The following is a 20,051-nucleotide window of genomic DNA, read 5'->3' as shown; positions in this document are numbered from 1 at the left end:
GGTGAAAATGTTCCAGACTACAGGACATTGTGCTCGTTGCCCAGTGCTGCGGCTGCACTAAAAACTACTGAATTGCACTTCAAAGCGAACCGTGTGGTACGCGGACTACGCCAATTACAGGTCAGGTGGGGAAACCAGCGTCCTCTAACGACAAAAGGGCACGGGCAAGGGGGGAGAGGAAATCGCCGATCAAAATTAAAACAGTCAGACGGGACTCCGAAACAAGACCCAACTGTGTTTACAAGAAACAAAGGCACAAGCAAAAGTGGAAAACGGAGAGACGGGCCACAGTTACGCCAAGCGACACGAGCCTGCAGTGGCTGCCTGAGGCCGCACCGGGGGTCACAGCAGGGGGCGGTGGGGCGAGGGAGGCCTCGTGAGGCCGTGACAGCCCTGAACGTCGGCACCTGGCAGCTTCGCAAAGCGGAGGTCCGGGAGCCCCACCCGAGAACCGAGAACCGCCAGGGGAGCGGGCAGGTCCGCAGCTGGAACGGGAGCTTTCGGTCACCCTCCGGGACGCGGCCCTGTCTCGTCACTTCCAGCCACATCGCTGCGTTCCGGCCTGTGCCACAAGGCAAGGAGCAAAGGCATCCTGAGGGGAAGGGACGACCTCCCACTCCCAGGGGACGGACTCTGCGTGGAAGTCCCGAGGGGTCCGCAGCAAAGGCAGCACTCAGAGTCACCTGTCGCCTGCCCTCCCACGTGGGCGCAGTGGGCACTGGAAAAGGGTGTTTTTAAAAAACACATTTACAGTAGCATCAAATGTGTGAAATACGTGGAGCTACATTTGACGAAATTGTAAGCTTTGTGCATTGAAAACCACAAAACATGGCTGAGGGAAATAAAAGATGTGAACAAAAACGAGTCTTCGCAGACCGGAACAGTCAGCCTCGCGAAGATGTGTCTCCCCACGTTCACTTAACGGATCCACACGGTCCTAGTCAAACACCAGGAGACACTTTTCTGGTTAAAATTGACAGGCTGTTTCTAAAATTTACATGGAAATACAAAGGATCTAGCGTTCCCCAGACAACTTGGGGCCCGTGGGCACAGCAGGAGGACTCTGCTGCCTGATGTTGGGGTTGTCATGGCACCAGAGACGCCCCCAGCAGGAGGACGGAGAGCACCGTGGGACGTGGGGAGTCCGGAAACAGACCGCCGGTTCATGGGGAACGCACCCTCAGCAAAGGTAAACTGAGGCCGTTTTGTGGGGAAAGCATAATTCTAGCAGACGTTCCTGTGCAACAAAGGAAACGGCCTTGCCCGTGGCTTCAGATACGGAAACCAACGTGAAACGTAAGACCTGAAGTGACAAAACTTCTAAAACAGGAGAAACGTCAGTCGCTTGGAATTTGACAGAGATTCCTTTAAGAGTGTAAAAAAGTCATTATAAATTGGACTCATGAAAAATAAAATTTAAAATTTTTACTCTTCAAAAGACATTGTTATGAAAGGAGAGAGGCAGACCACAGCCGAGGAGGAAACACTCGCAACCCGCCCGACAGAGGGACTGCTCTGAAACGCGCCGAGAACTTCCAGGCGGCAGGTGGGGTGACGGCCCCGAAGGTGCCCGCGCGCCAATCCCTGGGACCCGTGAGGTCGCACTGAGTGGCAGGAGGGACTTTGCAGGTGGAATTAAAGGTCTGAGATGAGAAGATGCTGGTTATCCAGGTGGGCCCATCTAATCACGAGCCCGCAGGAGGTCAAGAATCTTCCTGGCTGCAGCCGTGTGGTCTTCGGGACTTCCATGTGCTCCATGGTCAGCGGTATGGTGGAGAAAGGGCAGGAGAGGTGCTCCGGTGTGAGGCGGGCACAGCCCCCGCTGCGAGGTTTGGAGGTGACGATCCGGAGCAGCTGCTAGAAGCCGAGGGATGTCTGGCTGGAGCCACCAGGGAACTGACTTCCACCAACTACCTGCGTGAGCGAGAAACATTCTCCCGAGGCGCCCAGGAGGGGAGCGGCTATGCCGATGCCCGGCTTTAGCCCAGTGAGACCCACGTCGACCTTCTGACCACAAAACCGTGACCAAATAAATTTGCTGACACATCTCCCGCCTGCCCCGACAATGCTGGCCGGCCGCGGCTGCGGCTGCAGCGATTACCCCAATGATGCTCACAGGCCGCCGTCCGAACCTCACCCCCAAGCTTGCCACGGAATATCTCGCTTTTCTTATTCTCATCGCTCTGGTATAGCAATCGGAAACAACCAACGTTTGTAGCATCCTGCTTTTTGTAGTGGTATCTCCATTTACAAAATTCTGTAATTCTCGATCGCTGAAAATATCAAATCCTAGGAAGCGTAGCAGTCCCGGGCAAGATGTTAAATGAACCTGGCAGAGAGCTCTCTTTTTTCTAAATGGGAAAGGGTCAATGAAAAGCCACCGAGCCGCGCGGTTCATGGCGTCCGTAGAAACCCAGTGTATTTTATAACTCAGTAATGAGCAGTCCAAGTGAAAAATGGGGAAAGGGTTTGACAGACACCTCACCAACAGTTTATGGGTGACAGACAAGTCTCTGCAAAGATGCTCCACACCGTTAGTCGCGGGGCATGTGCACAGCAGGACCACAGCGAGACCCGCCCTCGCCGGAGCGGCGGACGCTGCAGCAGACACACTGCACCCCGCGGCGCTCACGCGGCCGGCCCGCGTGCGGAATGGTGCGACTGCTTGGCGCAGTCTGGCAGCTTCTTAGAGCACTCGCCACCACCCCCTCCACCTCGCCTGGCCACGTCACCCTCGCGGTTTGCGCAAGAGAAATGAAATCACGTCCATCCAGAGACGTGGCCAGGACTGCGCTCCACAGCTTTATTCACAGTAGCTGAAAGTCCAAAACAACCGTGACGTCCATTTAAAGTTGACAAATTGTGGCCTATCCCTACGATGGACAACTATTTAGCAATGAAAAGGGATGAGGTGTTGACACACACAACGTGATGAGTCTCAGTAATTATGCTGGGTGACATTCGAGACAAAAAGAATCCACGCCGTGCGGTTCCATGTAGATGAGGTTCCAGAGAACCAATCGAGATGGACCCCGAGCAGCAGCGGTTGCCCGGGGACTGGGGTGCGGGGGACACTGGCCCGGCTGGACGTTCCCCGGGCCCCCCAGGGGTGGGGATACTGGGCCGTGAGGCAACGTGGGGATGTGAGGGCGCAGGCCACACACGCCCTGCCTGGCATGCGCAGGGGCCACTGAGATGGAGTGGCCGCTGTGCCGGCCCTGGGGCACACCCTCCGCACCCCGAAAGCCACAACGATGAGCAGAAGCTTGACTGTAAACGCCCCTTTTATTAAAAATAATTGCACTTAGGATTAAAGGCCTGCCCCAGCCCTAAGAGCCCCGGGCCCGCTCTCGGACTGGCGGACAGTGCCATCTGCTGGCGGGGCGGCTGCCCAGAAAGCACCCAGCACGGCCTGCCATTGGTCAGAGCAGCAGCAGAGCCACCTGGGGCAGGGACTACATCCCCATCGCACGGGCAGGCAGCTGGTGGCAGCTGACACTGACACCCATTCCAGTGACGAGCCACAGAGACCAGGCCTCCCGAGTGCCATTCCAAACTCTCAGGAGCCCGACCCGACCCGGATCTGGGCAGAGCAACTGCTGTGGCCCAGCGCCCCGGCGCCAGAGACTCCGGGGCGAGCCTGGGCGCTCACGGGAAGGCAGCCTGACTCCGAGGCCCACGCGCCGGCCAGGTGCACAGGCCGGGTGCACAGGCGCGGGGGCCGCTAGGAACTGGCGCTCCATGAGGGCCACAGCCCGCACCCCACGTTAAGACCAGCTGATGAGGAACTGCTCTCCCAGCACCAGTGAGACAGGAATGGCCAGGGTCTGGAAACAAGGAGAGAGAATCGGCCTCTAAACCACAGCCAGCACAGGTGAGACCCCGAGCGCTCAGCAGACCGGGGTCACCAGGACCCCGGGCTCCGCCCACCCCCTTGGCCATCCTGGGGTACCAGCCCTCAAGACCCGTCTGTGGCATCTCTTGCCTGGCTGTCAGGGCTGTAGGTGAAGTTGGAGACAGAAACGCCATTGGACACAACCTGCTGGGGGGCCGTGGCCACCCCCAGGACAGTCACCTTCCTCAGCTGCAGGCCGGCCCCCTCACCAGTCACGTGCACCAGCTCGTTGACGATGGTGTTCTGGCCGGAGCAGAGAGACCCGGGGCTGTCAGCCACCTGGATGCTGCCTCTGGACAGCTGAGGGCAAAGGGCAGGCCAGCACCACGCCACCGCCCGAGCCATGGGATACTGGCAGGGTGCACAGGACTCTGGCCAGTGCCCTTGGCCCTCAGGCCCTTCTACCCCATGGGGCAGAGATGGCCTTCACTTGAGCTGACCCTCCAGGCACAAGTGGTCGACCCGAGACCCGAGGCCTGGCTGCCCTCACCAGATCAGGGCAGTCGCCTCTGGGACGGCCCCCGGCCCCCGGCCCCCGCCCCAGGACTCACGTTCCGGGCCAGGAAACCGAGCTGCGTGTAGGCCCCGCGCTCCAGCGTCCCCAGGCTCTCCCCATCGTCCCAGAAGAGCCCCCCTCGGGCCTCCCCGCTCCCGGTCAGGGCCACGGCCAGGGCCATGGGCTGCTTGCGGGACTCCGTGGTGGAGAGGCCAGGGCCCTGCGAAGTGGGCGGCACGGGTCACTGCTGCTGGCCGGGAAGGACAGCAGGCAGGGCCGCCCCCCGCCAGGAACGAAGGTTGGCAGGGGAGCCCACAGCCGGGGCCCCCGGGGGGCCCGCCTTTCCCGAGGCGCCGCCCTGGAGGACGGAGACCACAGACGGTCGCAGGCCGCTCCCTGTGAAGCAGCAGCGTCGCGGGCTGCCCCCCGCACGGCCCGCCCTCGAGTCCGTGCCGGTGCGTCCTGAGGTCGCTCTCTGGACCATTCGTCCCCCACCCCCAGACACCATCATCTCTGCCTGGGGCCCTGGGACCCCCAACCGAACAGAGGCCCCAGCAGTGCCACCCAGAGCTAGGCGAAGGGGCTCGGGCGTCCGGGCCGGGTACCTGCAGGGGGATGATGTGCCCGGCCCGCAGGTGGAGGTTGATGGTGTCCAGTGGGGCTGGCAGCGTCACCCACTGCCCCTTGCTGTGGACGGCAGACATGAGGGGTGCCGGAGGTGGAGGCGGGACGCTGCCAGGGGCCTCCGCTGCCACCTGGAGGGGACGGCACGTCATGGCACCGGGAGCCGGGGGCCCCACGTGGAGGCCCAGGAAGCCGGGCGAAGGTCAGCCGGGCATGACCCCAGGCACAATGCAGCCCAGCCACCTCGTGGGAATGGGGAGGCCCCAGCCCAGGTCTGAGGACGCGGGGGCCAGGACTGGAGTCCCGGCTCAGCCTGTGGCAGTGGGGCCGGGACCCTGGCGAGTCACCCGCTCGGGACTCGGATTCCTCATCTGGACACAGTTTCCGCGAGGGCTGCGTGGGCCGACGGCGCGTGCGTCCTCCCCACCACCTTGTCCACCCCGACAGGACAGGCAGGAGGGCCCCCCGTCCCCCAGTCCTGCCAGGTGTCAGGACTCACCGTCTGCAGGTCGTACCACGTGCCGGGGGGGAAGTAGCCGGTCACCTCCACCTTCCCGGCCTCGAGCACAGGGGTGACGAGCAGAGCCTCTCCCCACAGGAGCTGGCGGTCCACGGTCCAGGTGCGGGGGTCCTCGGGGAACCTTCACACGTGGGGGGGGAGGCACGTGGGCCCGGTGACCTGAGGTCAGGGCGCCCAGGGGGCCCGCAGGGACGGGGTGCAGGGCCACGCGCCCGCACCGTGCCCCCGCTGCTCGTCCGCTGGCTCCCAGTGCGGGCCTTGCCAGCTGCAGCCGCTTTGACGCGCCAGGGAGCGTGATCATTCGCCTCTTTATCGTTAACGCCCTAACTTCACCTTCAGTCTGCGTTCAGAGCGGTTGTAGTGTTTCTATGTTCAGAGAAGTGTTACTGTTTTTCCTAAGTTAAACCTCCTTCCCTTTGCTCCCTGGTCTTGGGGCCGAGGAACCCCCGCCCCCGAGCAACACGCCTTCCCCTGTTCTCCGGCGTGGTCCACAGCTGCACCTGGGGCGTTTAACTAACCTGACCCACCTGGAACGTAGGTTCGCGTGCTGCGAGAGGAAGATAAACCGATTTTTCACATAGGTAACGAACCACGTTTCGACGTGAGGACCCTCTTGTCTGCGGGGGTGTGGTGGACCTTACGTGCCACTAGGTCCTGTTTCAGGGTGTCTGTCACATTTCTTTTGAGGTCCTTTTCCGTTAACCAGCCCCAGGTGGACTGAATCGAAAGTTTTATAACCTGCTTTACCACCTGGTACACCTGGGCCATACTGAGCATTCTTCAGCCCAGATTTTACCTGACTTCGAACGCCCCGAGCCCCTGAGCTGGAATCTAAGGGGTAGGAACTGGGGGTGCAGAGGGTACCCCAGCGGAGAGGGCCCAGGTTTTGGCCTCGTCCCCCTGATCCCTTTCGGGGCCCCAGGGAACAGCCCTCCCCTGGGGCGCCCTGGGCCACCGACCGTCCGCCGCCCCACCCCGACGCGGGCACTCACTCGAGGAAGAGGGGCCGGGCCACGGTCTCGCCCCGGGCGTGGGCCGCGTGGAACAGCGTGTAGAGATGGGGCAGCAGCGCGTAGCGCAGGCCCAAGGCCTTCCGCATGGCCCGCTGCGCCGCCTCGCTGAAGCGGTACGGCTCCTGCGGCTGCGCGGGAGGCAGACGCGTCGCGGGGTCCCCCTGGGCTCCGGCCCCTGGGCCCCTCCCTGGTCGCCCCCGCACTCCCCGGCCCGCCGGCCGCCCCGCCCACCTGGCTGTGCAGGTCGTTGTGGTTCCGCATGAAAGGGTAGAAGGCCCCCAGCTGCGTCCAGCGCACGCACAGCTCCTCCGAGGTGTCGCCCAGGAAGCCGCAGACGTCGGCCCCGACCAGGGGCACCCCCAGCAGGTTGAAGAGCAGGATCTCTGCAGGCGGAGCCAGATGGGGCCGGGTCAGCTCAGGGCCAAGGACACACACGTCTGCTGAGCTGGCCTCTGCAGCGCCCACTGGTGGCCAGACTGCTGCCTAACACTGGGGTGGGCGCAGCACCCTAGCCCGTTAGGGTCCAACGTGTCCCCCAAAAGGTAACACACGAGCCCTCTGCGCATCCATGCAGATGCCGTCAAGTTAAGATGAGGTCACAGGACCTGATCCAGTCTGACTAGTGACCTTCTAAGTGACAGAGACGCCCAGGGACAGAGGTCAGAGTGATGCAGCCCGAAGCCAAGGAGGCCGGAAGCCACCGGAAGCTGAAGAGGCAGGAAGGACCCCGCACCACGGTGTCAGACAGCGGGGGGCCGCCGGCAGGGGACTCGGACTTCCTGCCTCCGGACCGCAGGAGGCGTTTCTGTTGTTCCGAGCCCCCACCCCGGTGCGTGGAGCTTCCTTAGAGTGGAGGGTCCGTGAGCCGCCGAGCTGCTGGAGAGTCAGGCTCCAGGTCGCCTCCGCCCGGGGCCCTAGGGACTCGCATCTGGTTGCAGCAGGCCCTGGGAGCTGCACGACCTCCCTCCGCCTGGTAACCATCAGTCACACCAGAACTAGAGCTGGGGGGCCGACAGACCGGCAGCACCCGCCCTGCGGGAGGCGGCAGAGACCGCCTTGGGGCGCAGCAGAGCCCTGGCGCCTGTGGGCAGAGCGGCTTCTGGAAGGAGGGCGGGCCTTCTCAGCAGGACTGCCCGGTGGTGGCCGGGGGTCTGCAGCGCACCCCACACAGCAGCACGGCTGCGACTCGTGGCGCTTCCAGGCCCAGGTGTGGTGGATGCTCTGGGGACCCGGCACTCCCTCGCCCCAGCCCCTTCCCGGGGGGTCCTGAGCCACCTGCGCACCCAGCACGGGTCAGCAGCATCAGAGCTCTGGGAACGAGTCGCAAAGTCCTCGTTGCGGGACGTGGGTGCGGCACCCGTGGGCCGAGCTCAGACGCGCTTCCCTGCAGCTCGGGACGGGGCGGCCAGAAGGGACACGCGACAGGAGAGGAGCTGGCGGCTGTGCAGGCGGCAGCGCGGACCAGGCAGGGATGGGGACACCCAGAGGAGGGGTGTCACGGGGGAGCCGAGCTGGGACCAGGCAGGGATGGGGACACCCAGAGGAGGGGTGTCACGGGGGAGCCGAGCTGCACGGTGCCGTGGCCCCGCCGCATGGCAACGGCACCGCCTGCTCCGGGCAGAGTCCCACCTGGCACGGAGGAGGACAGCTGCTCCCAGCTGCTCTGCACGTCCCCTGTCCAGTGGCCGGCATAGCGGCCGTGGCCGGCGAAGGTGGAGCGGGAGATCACGAAGGGGCGTGTCCCCCGAGCCTTCACCAGGGCCCTGGGCGGAGCAGAGGGACAGAGAGGGCCGTGTGGAGCGGAGTCACCCCTGGCTCAGGGCCTGGCGGTGCAGCAGGGGAGAGCGCGGGGAGGGGGAGGAGGCGCGGCCACCGCCAAGGGCTGCTGGGCGGTCAGCTCTGCCCTAGCCATCGGGCCACCCTCGAAGACACACCCTGTCTCAGGGAGGAAGGTGTCCCACACTCGTGGGGGCCCCCGGCCTGTGCCGCCCAAGCTCCCCGACCAGTCACCCCCAGCCCTTCCTCTGAGGTGCTGGGCACGGCGTGAAGGCAGAGTGCCAGGGCCACCAGCTGGCCCCCGGCGGTGGCCTGGGCTCCGCCCCCTCCTTCGGACACAGGGGCCCACCGCCCTCACCTGTGGGAGGCCACGGCTTCCGTCAGGCCGTACAGGTTGTGCAGGTTGTAGTGTGAGGAGAGGAACTGGCGGCTGGAGGCACAGATGGTAGCCGCGCGGAGGGCCCCGCCAGCCACGCCTGGGGAGACGGGGCTGTTCGCGCGGCGCCTCCACCGGCGGCCAGGCGCCGCCCTCATCCTGGGCGCCCTCGGACCTTGCGGGTCACCCCACTGCAGTCTCCACGTTTCCAAGGACAGGGACAAGGCAGACGCCAGAGGCTGCCCTTTGCAGACCCCAGACTCACGCCCCAGGCGCCCGCCCTCGACCGCTGTCCACCCGCCTAAGCCCAAAAGGCCGTCCCTCCGAGGGTCCCCCCCAACCCGGCCGCATGGTGGGGGGGCCGCTTTTGTGGGCAGTGTCTCCCTGACCTGAGCCTGGGTCCCCCGCTCCCCCTTCCCCTGCTGGCTGTGCCCAGTGGCTCCTCAGAAATGACAGCTTTGAGTCTCCCTAACCAGAGAAGCCGATGGAGCCATCAAGTCTTGTGACTGGTGCTGGGGCCTCAGGCGGGGCAGCTCACCCGGCACGTAGGGCGGGTTCTCCAGGTCGTTGGCGGGACAGCCGTCCACGGAGCCCTTCACGAAGTTGGACGGCTCGTTCATGTCCTACAAGACAGGCCCCCAAGGTGGGCCCCCTTCCCAGTGCAGAGGAGGGCCCAGTCCCCAAGGCCGAGGGACACCCAGGGGCCAGGGCCACACTCACAATCCACATGCCATCGAAGGGCACTTGGGCATGGAACTCGGCCACCATGTCCTGCCACCAGTCAAGGGTCTCGGGGTTGGTGAAGTCGGGGAAGGCAGTGGGTCCTGGCCACACCTGGAAGGGAATGCAGAGGGGAGACCGGCCCCCAGAGCCTTCAAGGAGGCCCTGCACCGAACGCACCTACCTGGGCTTGGGGGCTGCACAGGTGAGTGCCATCAGTGAGGGGGACCGTGGTGAAATCCCACCTGAGACCCCACCTTAAGACAAGGCCTGAGGCCCAGCAATGCCCTCCTGGGAGCCTCCCCAGCCACCCCTTGGCCAGGCCCCGCCTCTTGGTTCTGGGCACAGCCTGAAACGAGGTGGTGGGGACTCTGCTGGGCGCCCCTTGGGAAGGCCTGGGAACAGTCAGGAAGTCCCAGGGGCCTCACCCAGGGTCTGTGGAGGTCATGCCTGGGCTGGGCCAGGCCCCCCATGACGCCAGGGGTCCCTGACAGAGGACTCAAGGACCGTCACTCCCAGCCGTGATGCCACCCCACTCTGTCCTGAACAGCTTCCTGTCCCCACTGGCTGGGACCCCCGCTTTCTCAGCCCCTGCCCCCCGACATCCCCACTCTACCTTCCCAATCAGTGGCTGCCCAGTCTCGTTGGTGATGAAAACCCGCCTCCGCAGACCCTCGTCGTAGGGGCGGTAGCTCCCGGGGGGCCCGGCACTGCTGATGGCGGGGTCCTGGGGTGACAGAGACCGGTCGGAGAAGGAAACGCCTGAGCCTCGGCACTGACCGCTGGGAAAAGGGAGGAATGCGCCCGACGGCGCCACGAGGGACGGGGGCAGGGCGTCCACGTGCACATGTGCCTTAGAGACGAAGCCGGTGGCACCCGCCGGCCAGAGGCGGGCACACCCGGATGCAGGTCCTGCCTTTGCTTCGGAGTTCTAGGGTTCCGCCCATTCTGCAGTGAGCATCTCCTTGCGTCTGCCCTGCTCTGAGTGGCCACTGATGCCAGCTGCCCGCAGAGGGGCCGCGATGACAGAAATGAGCAGCCCCCGCGCCGCCGCAAACCCCCCGGCAGACGGGTGTCCACGGAGAGGGCAGCGTGGTGCCGACCCTCGCCCTCCGGCTGCAGGGCCCCGCCCAGGGAGGCTGTGTCTCTGTGGTGGGCGAGTCCCGCCCACCTTCGCACAACACGTGCCCTGGGGGAGGCAGGTGCGGGTGTCACACGGAGACACACGGAGCCCCCGCACTGCTGTGCCCGACCCCGCCATGACTGGGGGCCGTGGGCTGCACCCCTGCCCCCGCCTTTGCTATGAGCCAGTTAAGTCGCCCAGAACCGAAAGGGTCTGGAGCAGCAGACAGATGTTCCCTGGACATCACCGCACGTCGGGGACCAAGCCTGTAGGTCTGATATGCCATCCAGATCAGAGACACTCAGGGACCATACTCGGGGACCACGGCAGGCATGGAGGACGCCACCTGGGGGTGGAGCCGCTGGGCCCTGGGCCCCTCTTCTTTGCAAAGGGTCAGCTCCGCGTGTCCCTGGGGGGCAGAGGCACTCACCACGATCATCACGTACCGCCGGCCGCTCTGGTGGAGCTCCTGCACCATGGCCGGGAAGTCCCCAAAGCCATCCTTGTTAAAAGTGAAGTCCCTCTTGGCGTCCATGTAGTCCAGGTCATTCCACTGGACGTCCTGCAGCCACAGCACAGGACCAGCTGTGGGCTCCTGGGAACTGTCCGCCCGCCCCCACCGGGGCCCAGGCCCGCCCCGGCACTCACCAGGGGGAAGTGGGCTCTGGTCATGTTCTCCACCACCTGGCGGGTGATGGCGGTGGACGAGTAGCCCCAGCGGCACAGGTGGAAGCCCAGGCCCCAGTAGGGCGGCATGAACGGGTAGCCTGCGAGCCAGCAGGACTCGTGAGTAGGCGGAGGGCAGGGCGGGCAGGTGCGGCGGGCAGGCGGGACAGGCGGGGAGCTGGCCTACCCACGACATCCAGGTACTGCTGCACCACACTCTTGGGCTCCGGGCCCAGGAAGACGTACACATCCAGGATCCCGCCTGTTGACCTCCAGCTGAGGGCTGGGCTCGGCTGCAGGACCACATCTGGGGGGAGCAGCCTTGGAGCTCAGGAACAAATACCCATCTGCCCCCTGGGGCCCTTGGCACCTCACAGGTGGACAGGCCAAACCACCTCTGGAGAAGGGGTCCTCCTATGAGGAACCTGGGAGCAGCCTGCTTGGGGGACGGGGGACCCTGAGGACTTATTAAGGAAGCTGGTTGGACCCGAGGACACCCCTTTCCGGCCCCTGCCCACCGCCAGAAGGGCAGAGCTGGAGAGGCCACAGCACAATGGACCTATTTCTTGGAAGAGCATGCGAGGCCTGGCACCTGCCCGCGGCCCTCTCCCGTGCCCCCAGCCTGTCGGGGCCAGTGCGGAGAGCCCGAGCTCCGTCTGTGAGAGGAGGATGCGGCTGCCCAGGCCTGGGCGCACAGAAGCAAGCTGGGTGGGGGTGGGGGGCTCGGGCGCCCGCTGGGGTGGACCCGCCGGCTTACCCATGGCGTTGCTGTTCAGGAGGAAGACCCCGTGGGCCAGCCCGCCATCCTCCAGCGCCAGGTAGAAGGGGTGCGACCCGTACAGGTTCACGTCAGGCTGGAGGCGGCAGACACGCGCTTAGCTCCCTCGGCCACGCGGCCCTCCGGCCCCAGCCCCGCCCCGGCCACCGCTTTACCACGGGGGCCATGTCCCGGTTCCAGAGGGTGATCTTGGTCCAGTTGGTGCTGAGCATCAGGGGGCCCAGGTGCTCGGCGAGGCCAGTGATGTGCTGGGATGGCAGGGCCGTGGACAGCTGCAGGAACTGGTCAGCGAAGAGCAGAGGCGCCACCGTGGTGTTCAGCCTGCCAGAGAGAGGCCAGGCGCCTCGCACCCGAGGCGGCGGATGAGCCCGGGACGGACCCTCCCGGAGGGATCCCCGGGCCGCGGTGCCCCGAGGACGCCTGGCCAGCTGCAGACATGCCGACCTCGGGACAGAAGCGGCCACGTCAGGCCCCACAGCCCTGGGGTCACTGGCATGGTGGGGACAGTGCCATCAGCGGTGCTCCCTGGCTGCGCCCACGTTGCTGCGGACAGGCTCCGGGGGGCGGCCTGCCCAGGGCCCTGGCCACAGCAGGCGAGGCAAGGGCTGCCCAGTCCCAGGAGTCGTGGCCCCGAGCTCGTCCCAGGACAGGCCACCCGACCCGGTGCTGCCCCAGCTCGGCCTCAGAGCCCATGCAGCTGCCCAGCCAGAGCTGCCCTGGGTCCCCTGAGGTAGCACGGGGTCAAGGGCAAGGCAAAAAACCATGGGTAGGGCCCCCTCCAGGGGGGACGCGTCACTGCTGACATCCCGAAAGGGCACCCAGGTATGCCGCCCGCCGTGGCCCGCACTGCCAGCCTGCACTGCCGGCCTGCACGTGTGTCCGAGGCCAGGATCCCGCAACGGGCCTTAACAGACTTCTCAGGTCTCGGGGGCCTGCCCCGCCCCCCGCGCCTGCATGGCCACACCTGGGCCTTTGCTGGTGCTGCTGCTCCCGACGCAGCTGGCGTGGACGCCCGCACTGCCTCTCCCTCCTGGGGCTGCCCTGTGCCCGGCGGGTCATGCCCGCCCCGAAGTGGAGAGCGGGAAAGAAAGGGCCGCTCTCCCAGAGTGACGTCCTCTTAAGACTGAGGCCAGTTCACGCCGCCTCGCCCGGTGGCAAAGCAGGGCCTGGTGGTTCGGAGCACGTGCGGTGTGGGCCCACGTGGACGAAGTGGGCAGGGCATGTCCTGTGACATGGGCTCGCCCCGTCACACGTCAGGGCAGACAGGGCCTGACCGCCGGGCGAGGTGCACTTCTGGGCCGGTGGGCCTGTCCTGAGGAGGGGACCGCGTGGGACACGCAGAGTCACGGACACAACAGTCATGTCTAAAGCGGGTTCCAGGAGGCTCCGGTGCATCCAGTGAGGGTAGGGCGGGGGGGGGGAGGGGCACGTGCCCCTCGGAGGCAGCGGTGGGACCAACCGAGGCCTTTTCTCCCCAATGAAGGGGCGCCGGGCGCCGGGCGCCTGCTGTGGGTCAGAACCTCCCTGGGGGCTGGAGGCTCAGGGTGACAGCAACAATGATCCAAACAGAAAAACCCATGGCAGGGTCTGAGCCCCGGAGGGGCTCCAATCAGAGTGGCCAACAGCAGGGACACTGGGGACCCGGCTCCGTCACCTGCCAGCAAGCACCTCGCCTGTGCCTCAGTTTCCTCATCTGTAAAGTGGGGGTAATAACGGCACTCGCTGCTGGGCTGTTATAAGGACGAGATGAGGTGCTAACTACAGAGCCTGATCCGTCGTAAGCGACACAGAGTGTTTGGTAAGTAAACAAACAGAGCGGGCGGGAATGCCGCCTGGAGCGGGCGCCATAGCAGGCTGGCCCACGGGCGCTGGGCTGGCAGCGCGGACAGTCGGGCTGGGTCACTGTGCTGTGGGGCTGTCCTGTGCGTTACGGGGGGTTGAGCAGCATCCCTGGGCTCTGCCCATTAGATGCCAACAGTACCTCGCCCCTGTGATACAACCAAAATGTCCCCGGCCATTGCCAAATGTCCCTTGGGGGAAAATCTCCCCTGGCTGGGACTCCCCCTAGGTTAGATGTGGGAGGGCCTCTGAGGACTCGGGGTGGAGGGAACACCGAGTCCCGCGGGGTGGGGGTGGGGAGGGGGGTGGACCTGGGCGGGGCCAGGCACTCACAGCACCCTGCCGTCCAGCTTCCGGCGCACGACCAGCCCGAAGGGCTCCTGGGCGAACTCCACGCTGTAGAGGGAGGACGGCGCGCGGCGGCGCATGCGCGGGGTCTCCCAGGGCACCTCGTAGCGCTGGCTGGCAGGGTCTTTGATCTAGAAGAAGAGAGAGGTGGTGTCACGAGGTCGCCCGTGGGCCGGCGGCCGCCTCCGCTCACCTCCCTGCTCTTCCCTTCGCCCTCCAGGGGTGGTTCCAGTCCCAGCACGGCCACACGTCGCATGAGCCTGGGCGCCGCTCAACCTCCCTGGGCCTGGGTCTCATCTAGGGAGTCAGGAGGTCCCCTGCTGCGGGCTGCCACGCTCCCTGCCAGGGCCCTGCACGCGCCCGCCGCTGTTCACGCGCCCTGCTCCATCTCTGCACGCTCCCGCCGCCGTCCACGCGCCCCGCCGGGGCCCTGCACGCGCCCGCCGCCGTCCACGCGCCCCGCCAGGTCCCTGCACGCGCCCGCCGCCGTCCACGCGCCCCGCCGGGGCCCTGCACGCGCCCGCCGCCGTCCACGCGCCCCGCCAGGTCCCTGCACGCGCCCGCCGCCGTCCACGCGCCCTGCCGGGTCCCTGCACGCGCCCGCCTGCCCAGCCCGCCCACCGTGAAGTGGAGCCGGCTCTCAGTCTCCATCAGCACGTCCAGCCGTAAGGTCAGGATGTCCTTGGGGAAGAAGGTCGGGGTGTCTCGGGTCAGGCTGGCTGTGTAGCCCGTGTCTGTGGCTGTCAGGTTCCCCAGCTTGTAACTCGGGTAGCTGGGTGGGAAGAAGCACCAGGGCTGGCCCATCTGGGCGCCCCCGGCTGTCCACCTCGCCGGCGCGTAGCAGCAGCCCCGCGCCTCACACTGCTCCTGGGTGATGGCCTTGTCTGGGGCGCAGTCGAAGCGGCTGTTGGGGGGCACGTCGCACTGTGTGGGCGCCGCTCCAGGGCTGGGCTGGGGCCTTGGGCCGCCACCCCCCTGCTGGCCAGCTTGGTCCATCTCCTCGGGTACTCGGGAGAAGCTATACAGCTCTTGGGGGACCACGGCAGAGTCGTGGAGCAACACGTGCCCTAAGAGGGCAGCGGCAGCCAGGGAGAGGAGGGCGCAGAGCCCCAGCTGGGGGCGGGAGCAGAGCGGCCACGGCATGTCTGTGGTCTCGGTGCAGGGCCTGCTGAGAACGGTCGGGCTCAGCGGGGAAGGCAGGAGGTGTGGCCGGGCCCTCAGCGGCTCTCAAAGCAGCTTCCGGACCCAAACTTGTCGGGGCCAGCAGTGCCCAGGGCGGAGGCGAGGTCTGATGAGGCGGGCAGGCGGGACGGACGAGGCTTCAGTCCTGCAGACAAAGGCACGGGAGAGAGGAAAAGGGAAAGAGGAGGCTCAGGTGGGGTTGCGGAACAGTGGAGCCTCGAAAAATGCTGAGAATGCCATTAGAAATGACTAATGACGCCAAGGCCGATGTGACAGACACATGGAGCGAGCGAGTTACGGCAGTAGACAGAGCCCGCGTCTGTGTAAAGACTGAGGCCGACGTCATTAAGTTGTGGCCAGTGGGGTGGAAACGAAGTGCCCTTACAGGGACGTGCCATCTCCCCGCTGTCCTTCTCCCGCTGCTCAAGGTGTAGAAGTGGCCTGCGGAGACGTCCTGGGCGGCCGAGGCCGGCAGAGCCACAGGAGAAAGGCCTGGCCCCCGGGAGCCGGCCAGTCAGAGCCCGTCCCGGCCCTGCAGTTAGGGGGAACACGCTGGTCCCCCCTCGGCGGTCCTGGGTCTGCCTCTGTCACCACAGCTGCGCTGGAGTCTCGGTCGGGTTGCCCCAGGGGTAAGAAGGCTGCCGTCACCCGCATGTTGCATATGTGTAAGTTCTCAACACTTTATAAGGAACCTCGTTGGTCCAGATCCTCCGAGGAGCAGCAGAGGCCAAAATGGGACCTGGCGTGCAAGGGTTCCATCGGGGGTGGCCTCTCCGTCAGTTTGAGAGAGAATGGGAGGCTGTGGGGAGGGCTGGAGAGCGACCACACCAGCCCTGAGTCTGACCCCATGGGGAGGAGGGTGGCTGGGTCTAAGCACGCCAGAATGCCATGCGGGGTAAGGGAGGTTGGGCAAGGCCATGGGGTTGGAGGGGTCCTCGAGGCAGACCTGGCCATCAGCGGGGTCCAGAGCTCCCAGAGCGGCCTGGCCTCAGCACAGCGGTGGGTTTCAGGGCGCAGCAGCTAAGCTGGGGATCCAATTCTGACATGAACTCCCGTAGTGAGCACAGACCCCACGGGTTAAGGTCCCGCAAGACTGCCCCCACGGATGCCAGTCATCAATCCCAGGCTGTCGCCACCTTTCCGACCAACTGGCTATAGCTGTGAGGGTTCCTCCCCGCCCCCCCCCCCCACACACACACACAGCCTCAGAGTCACCCATCGGCTAGAACAACTCACAGAACTGAGGAAAATACTTTACTTGGTGCTATGGGTTGGTTATAAGGGACAACTCTGGACCACCAGGTGGCAAAGTGTGGGAAAGGGGAGTGGTGCTTCTGCGCCCTCCCCCAGCACCAAAATGCGCCCCTCAGCTTGCAAGCTCTCCAGACCCCAGCTAGTTTAGGATTTCATTATGTAGGCACTACTTATTAGATCGTTGGCCAACAGCGATCAGTCAGCAGCCCCTGGAAGCGAGGGGTGAAGATTCCCACCCTCCAGTCCTGCTTTGATCTTTCTCAGGAGCAGCCCCCATCCTGAGGCTCTCTAGAGGCCCCCAGCTTTCAGTCATCTCATTAGCATAAAAAAAAAGTTCTTCTCACTCCCAAGATTCCAGGGGTTTGGGAGCTGTGTGCCAGAACAGGGGACAAGGACTATTTTCTATACCACACAGTGTCCCAGCTCCACCTAACCCTTCTGGGCACTTGTGACACCTGCTTATGAGAGTCCTCACGCGGGAGCTCCTGGCCAATGCCCACCCCTCGGCACCCCGAGTCGGGAGGCTCCGGGGGTGCCGGGCACAGAGGGGCTAGCACACAGCCCCTCCTGCGGTCTCCACTTTAGACCCGGAAGGCCCGGCGGGTTACTGAACACGGGGAAGAGCTGAAGGTCAGGCGGTCAAGTGGCGCTGCTGACCAGCAGCGCCTGTCACCGCTCTCAGGCAGGTAAGCGGCACCGAACCGCTGCTCCGCGGGCCAGGCTGGCGGTGTAGACCAGCGGGTTCAAAGGCCACTTCCAGCACTGGAAGGGGAAGCAAGGGTAGACCCGCTTTCCTCCCTGTGACACAGGCGCCCGCAGCCTCCTTCGCGGGGCACGGGGCAGTGTATCTGGGCCCCGGGTCGTTACGACGGCGCCCCGCCGCGCGCGGCCCCAATAGGAAATCACCGACGACCATTCAATCGATCTATTGATCCCCCACCCCCCTTTCGGGCGTCACGACTGCCCCGACCCGCCAAGCCTTTCGTCGGAGGGGCTGCGGCGGACCCACCAGGTCCAGCGCTGGGACAGCCTCCGGTCCCCGGTCCGCTGCTTTCCGCAGCCCGCGCGCCTCCGCGCACGCGCGCTCCGCTCCGGCCCGCGCGCCTCCGCGCACGCGCGCCTGGCCAGCGGCGGCGGGTGCGCGTCACGTGACCTGCCGCAGCCCGAGCGGGCGCCCTGGGTGGGTGGTGGGGGCTCCTCCCGCCGTGCGCCCCCTGGCGGAGGGGCGGGCTGGGCCGTGAGACTTGCCGGGGACCGTCCCTTCGGGGAGAAGCACGCCGAGCTGCGAGCTTGCCTTTTGAAGTGGGGAAGGGGCCGCCACCCACCGGCGATCGCGCCCCCGCGGCTGTCGGGTTTCGGGGAGCTGGCCAGGCCGCCCAGGGGTACACCCCTCTCGCCAGTCCGGCCCGTGAGGCGGGCACAGGTGTTCGGCACCGGAATGGCAAAGACAGCGAACACGTGGGAGCGGCTTTAGTTAAGTCACTTATTTACTTACTCATTACGTAAAGGAAAACACAAAGTCAACCCCACTGTATGGTGTTTGTATTTCTGAAATGTTTTAGGATAAATGCCTTTCTTCCATATTCAGAAAAAAAGTTTTATTTTTCCACTGAAAAGTTTGAAATGAAATTATCGTGTTGAACATTTTCCGTTTACACTGCATAGAAGCCACAAGGTAACAAGTGCTCAGGAATTGTGTGGGGGGTGGGTGGGAGGATACCGGTCACAGTGAAGGCGGGACAAGTGGGCAGACATGGGACGTGGTCTCAGTATTTACCCACCCCACGTGCCCAGTCTCATTTTAGTCCTTAGGTCCCAGTACACAGCCCCACAGGCTCGCTGCGCCCACACTTCCTCCTGTGAGCTGTGAGTCTGGACTTAGCCCTGGCTGGGAGTGGGGGTGGGGCCAGGGACAGCTCCGGTGAGAAGCCATCGTGGGCGTACTTCCCATGGGCCCCCTCTCCTTCACTCCCCCACCCAGCTCTGAATCAGCACCAGCACGCCGCAGGGACCACGGCCCCCTTCTGGAGCGCTCACGTGTGGAAGTGAAGGCCCCCCACGCACCCAGGTCTCACTCGGGAGAGCAAGTGTAGCCTTCGCAAACGGGAGCCTGCCTTCAATGCGACGGGAAACACCGGGGTTCTGCTGGTTTTAACCAGCTGGGTGGCTGAAAAAATTCCTACAGTGCTGACCTGTTTTTCTTAAATGGTGTTATTCTCTGGGGCAAACGTGGCTTTCAGTGACACAAAACGGTCCTACGTCTTTTTACGCTATCCCAAGCTCTGCCATGGGGCCAGCCCGGGGAGTCGCCGGCCAGGCCGCTTTCTAGGAGGGCCCGAGTGACTCCAGCTTGCTGGCAATCGTCTGTCTGACCTTGAGCAGGACCTCCTGGAACTGGGGGTACTCGTCCTGGACGTGGTCGAGGATGGCGCCGACGGTGGCCAGCCAGTTGTGCATGCGTGCGTGCTCCACCAGCAGCGAGTCCTTGGAGCGGTACAGGAACACGTACCTGCCGTCCTTCACCGCCTGCAGGTGCTTCTGGCGGGTCTGCAGGGCCACGAGCTCGGAAAGGTTCTTGGGCGGGACAAGGGATCCACGTCAGGCGGTGCAAAGTGAAGAGGACCCCCGCCGGCCGCCCGACGGGCACTCAGACTCGGGGGAAGCGACAGGGGGCGTGAACGGCCGCGGGGACAGTCCCCGCATCTCAGGGACAGGGGACGTGAACGGCCGCGGGGACAGTCCCTGCATCTCAGGGACAGTCCGTGCCCTCTGCTGGGGCGGCTCGCTCCCTCACCTCCTTCAAGTCTGGCTCGAAGGTTGTTTGCTCTGTGCGGCCTTCTCCGACCCCCCCACCACCCCGCCCGCTTCTCTTTATTTTTCTCCAGACCATGTCCCATGTCACCATCTAACACGTGCTCACTTGGCTCTTTTGCTTCTATACGTCCTCCCGCCCCCAGGATGTGACCTCTGGGAGGGCGGTGGATGGGGGACGGGGGCTTTTCTGTTCCACTCCGCAACCCAAGTGCCCAGGCCCATGCCCAAACCACAGAGGTGGACAGAGGGTCACGCCACGCTCCAGCTTGACCGGGTCCGGGGCAGGCCGCGCCCATGGACATGTGGAGCTGCGGCTGTGACGCTCCCTGGCCTGGGTTCCTCGCAGCCCTCGTGGCCCCTGGTCTTGTCTACCTGTCGCTTGAGGGCCATGAGCTGGTCCAGGTCGGCATCGAGCTCCTCGGTGCGGGACTGCGCGGCCGCCAGCTGCGCCTGCTTCTCCACCAGGTGGTCACTCACGCGCTTTTGCATTTCCTCCAGCTCCGAGATGGTGGTGGTGCATGCCTCGGTGGCCTAGGGGACAGGCACGGTCATCCGGGGCCCCTGCCTCCTGCTTCTCTAGTGCGTGGAGCGGCGTCGAACTGGAAGGCCCTGCCGAGAGCCTCCTGC

General features: G+C 65.0%; 2 protein-coding genes across 3 annotated transcripts in view; both read right to left on the bottom strand.

The window, feature by feature from the left end:
• Window positions 1-1,410: 1,410 nt before the first annotated feature.
• GAA (glucosidase alpha, acid) lies at window positions 1,411-17,723 on the bottom strand. Of its 2 annotated transcripts, XR_004951261.1 has the most exons (21): window positions 17,620-17,723; window positions 14,796-15,501; window positions 14,160-14,305; window positions 12,143-12,308; window positions 11,967-12,063; window positions 11,397-11,516; window positions 11,192-11,310; window positions 10,974-11,105; window positions 10,037-10,147; window positions 9,421-9,534; window positions 9,239-9,323; window positions 8,683-8,800; window positions 8,178-8,311; window positions 6,780-6,931; window positions 6,528-6,676; window positions 5,515-5,656; window positions 4,997-5,146; window positions 4,447-4,611; window positions 3,986-4,138; window positions 2,138-3,827; window positions 1,411-1,914 (listed from the first exon to the last, which is right to left on the bottom strand). XR_004951261.1 is itself a non-coding variant. In XM_016143285.2 (20 exons), the coding sequence occupies exons 2-20, from the start codon at window positions 15,315-15,317 to the stop codon at window positions 3,768-3,770; spliced, it is 2,835 nt and encodes a 944-aa protein (XP_015998771.2). In that variant the 5' UTR covers window positions 15,318-15,501; window positions 17,620-17,723; the 3' UTR covers window positions 1,411-3,767. The 2 variants fall into 2 exon arrangements, 1 of the variants encoding a protein (XP_015998771.2); XM_016143285.2 differs by having other exon boundaries at window positions 1,411-3,827.
• A 356-nt stretch (window positions 17,724-18,079) lies between these two features.
• Window positions 18,080-20,051, bottom strand: part of CCDC40 (coiled-coil domain containing 40) — a 31,658-nt gene continuing 29,686 nt past the window's right edge. Inside the window, 2 exon segments of the mRNA XM_036223283.1 lie at window positions 18,080-19,184; window positions 19,797-19,955. Coding sequence (XP_036079176.1) covers window positions 18,936-19,184; window positions 19,797-19,955 — 408 coding nt within the window. The 3' untranslated portion in view covers window positions 18,080-18,935.

This window comes from Rousettus aegyptiacus, unplaced genomic scaffold (genome assembly GCF_014176215.1).
Source record: "Rousettus aegyptiacus isolate mRouAeg1 unplaced genomic scaffold, mRouAeg1.p scaffold_m13_p_6, whole genome shotgun sequence".
Taxonomy (NCBI): domain Eukaryota; kingdom Metazoa; phylum Chordata; class Mammalia; order Chiroptera; family Pteropodidae; genus Rousettus; species Rousettus aegyptiacus.
Note: the sequence above shows the minus strand (reverse complement) of the source record. Positions and strands in the feature narration are given on the sequence as shown.

Excerpts from the sequence above, each read along its gene's own strand:
- GAA (XM_016143285.2), bottom strand. The coding sequence starts at position 15,317 with ATGCCGTGGCCGCTCTGCTCCCGCCCCCAGCTGGGGCTCTGCGCCCTC. Across the intron at positions 6,932-8,177 it reads GCTGTCCTCCTCCGTGCCAG|AGATCCTGCTCTTCAACCTG; the intron begins GTGGGACTCTGC and ends CTCCGCCTGCAG. Across the intron at positions 4,612-4,996 it reads GGCACATCATCCCCCTGCAG|GGCCCTGGCCTCTCCACCAC; the intron begins GTACCCGGCCCG and ends CCCACTTCGCAG.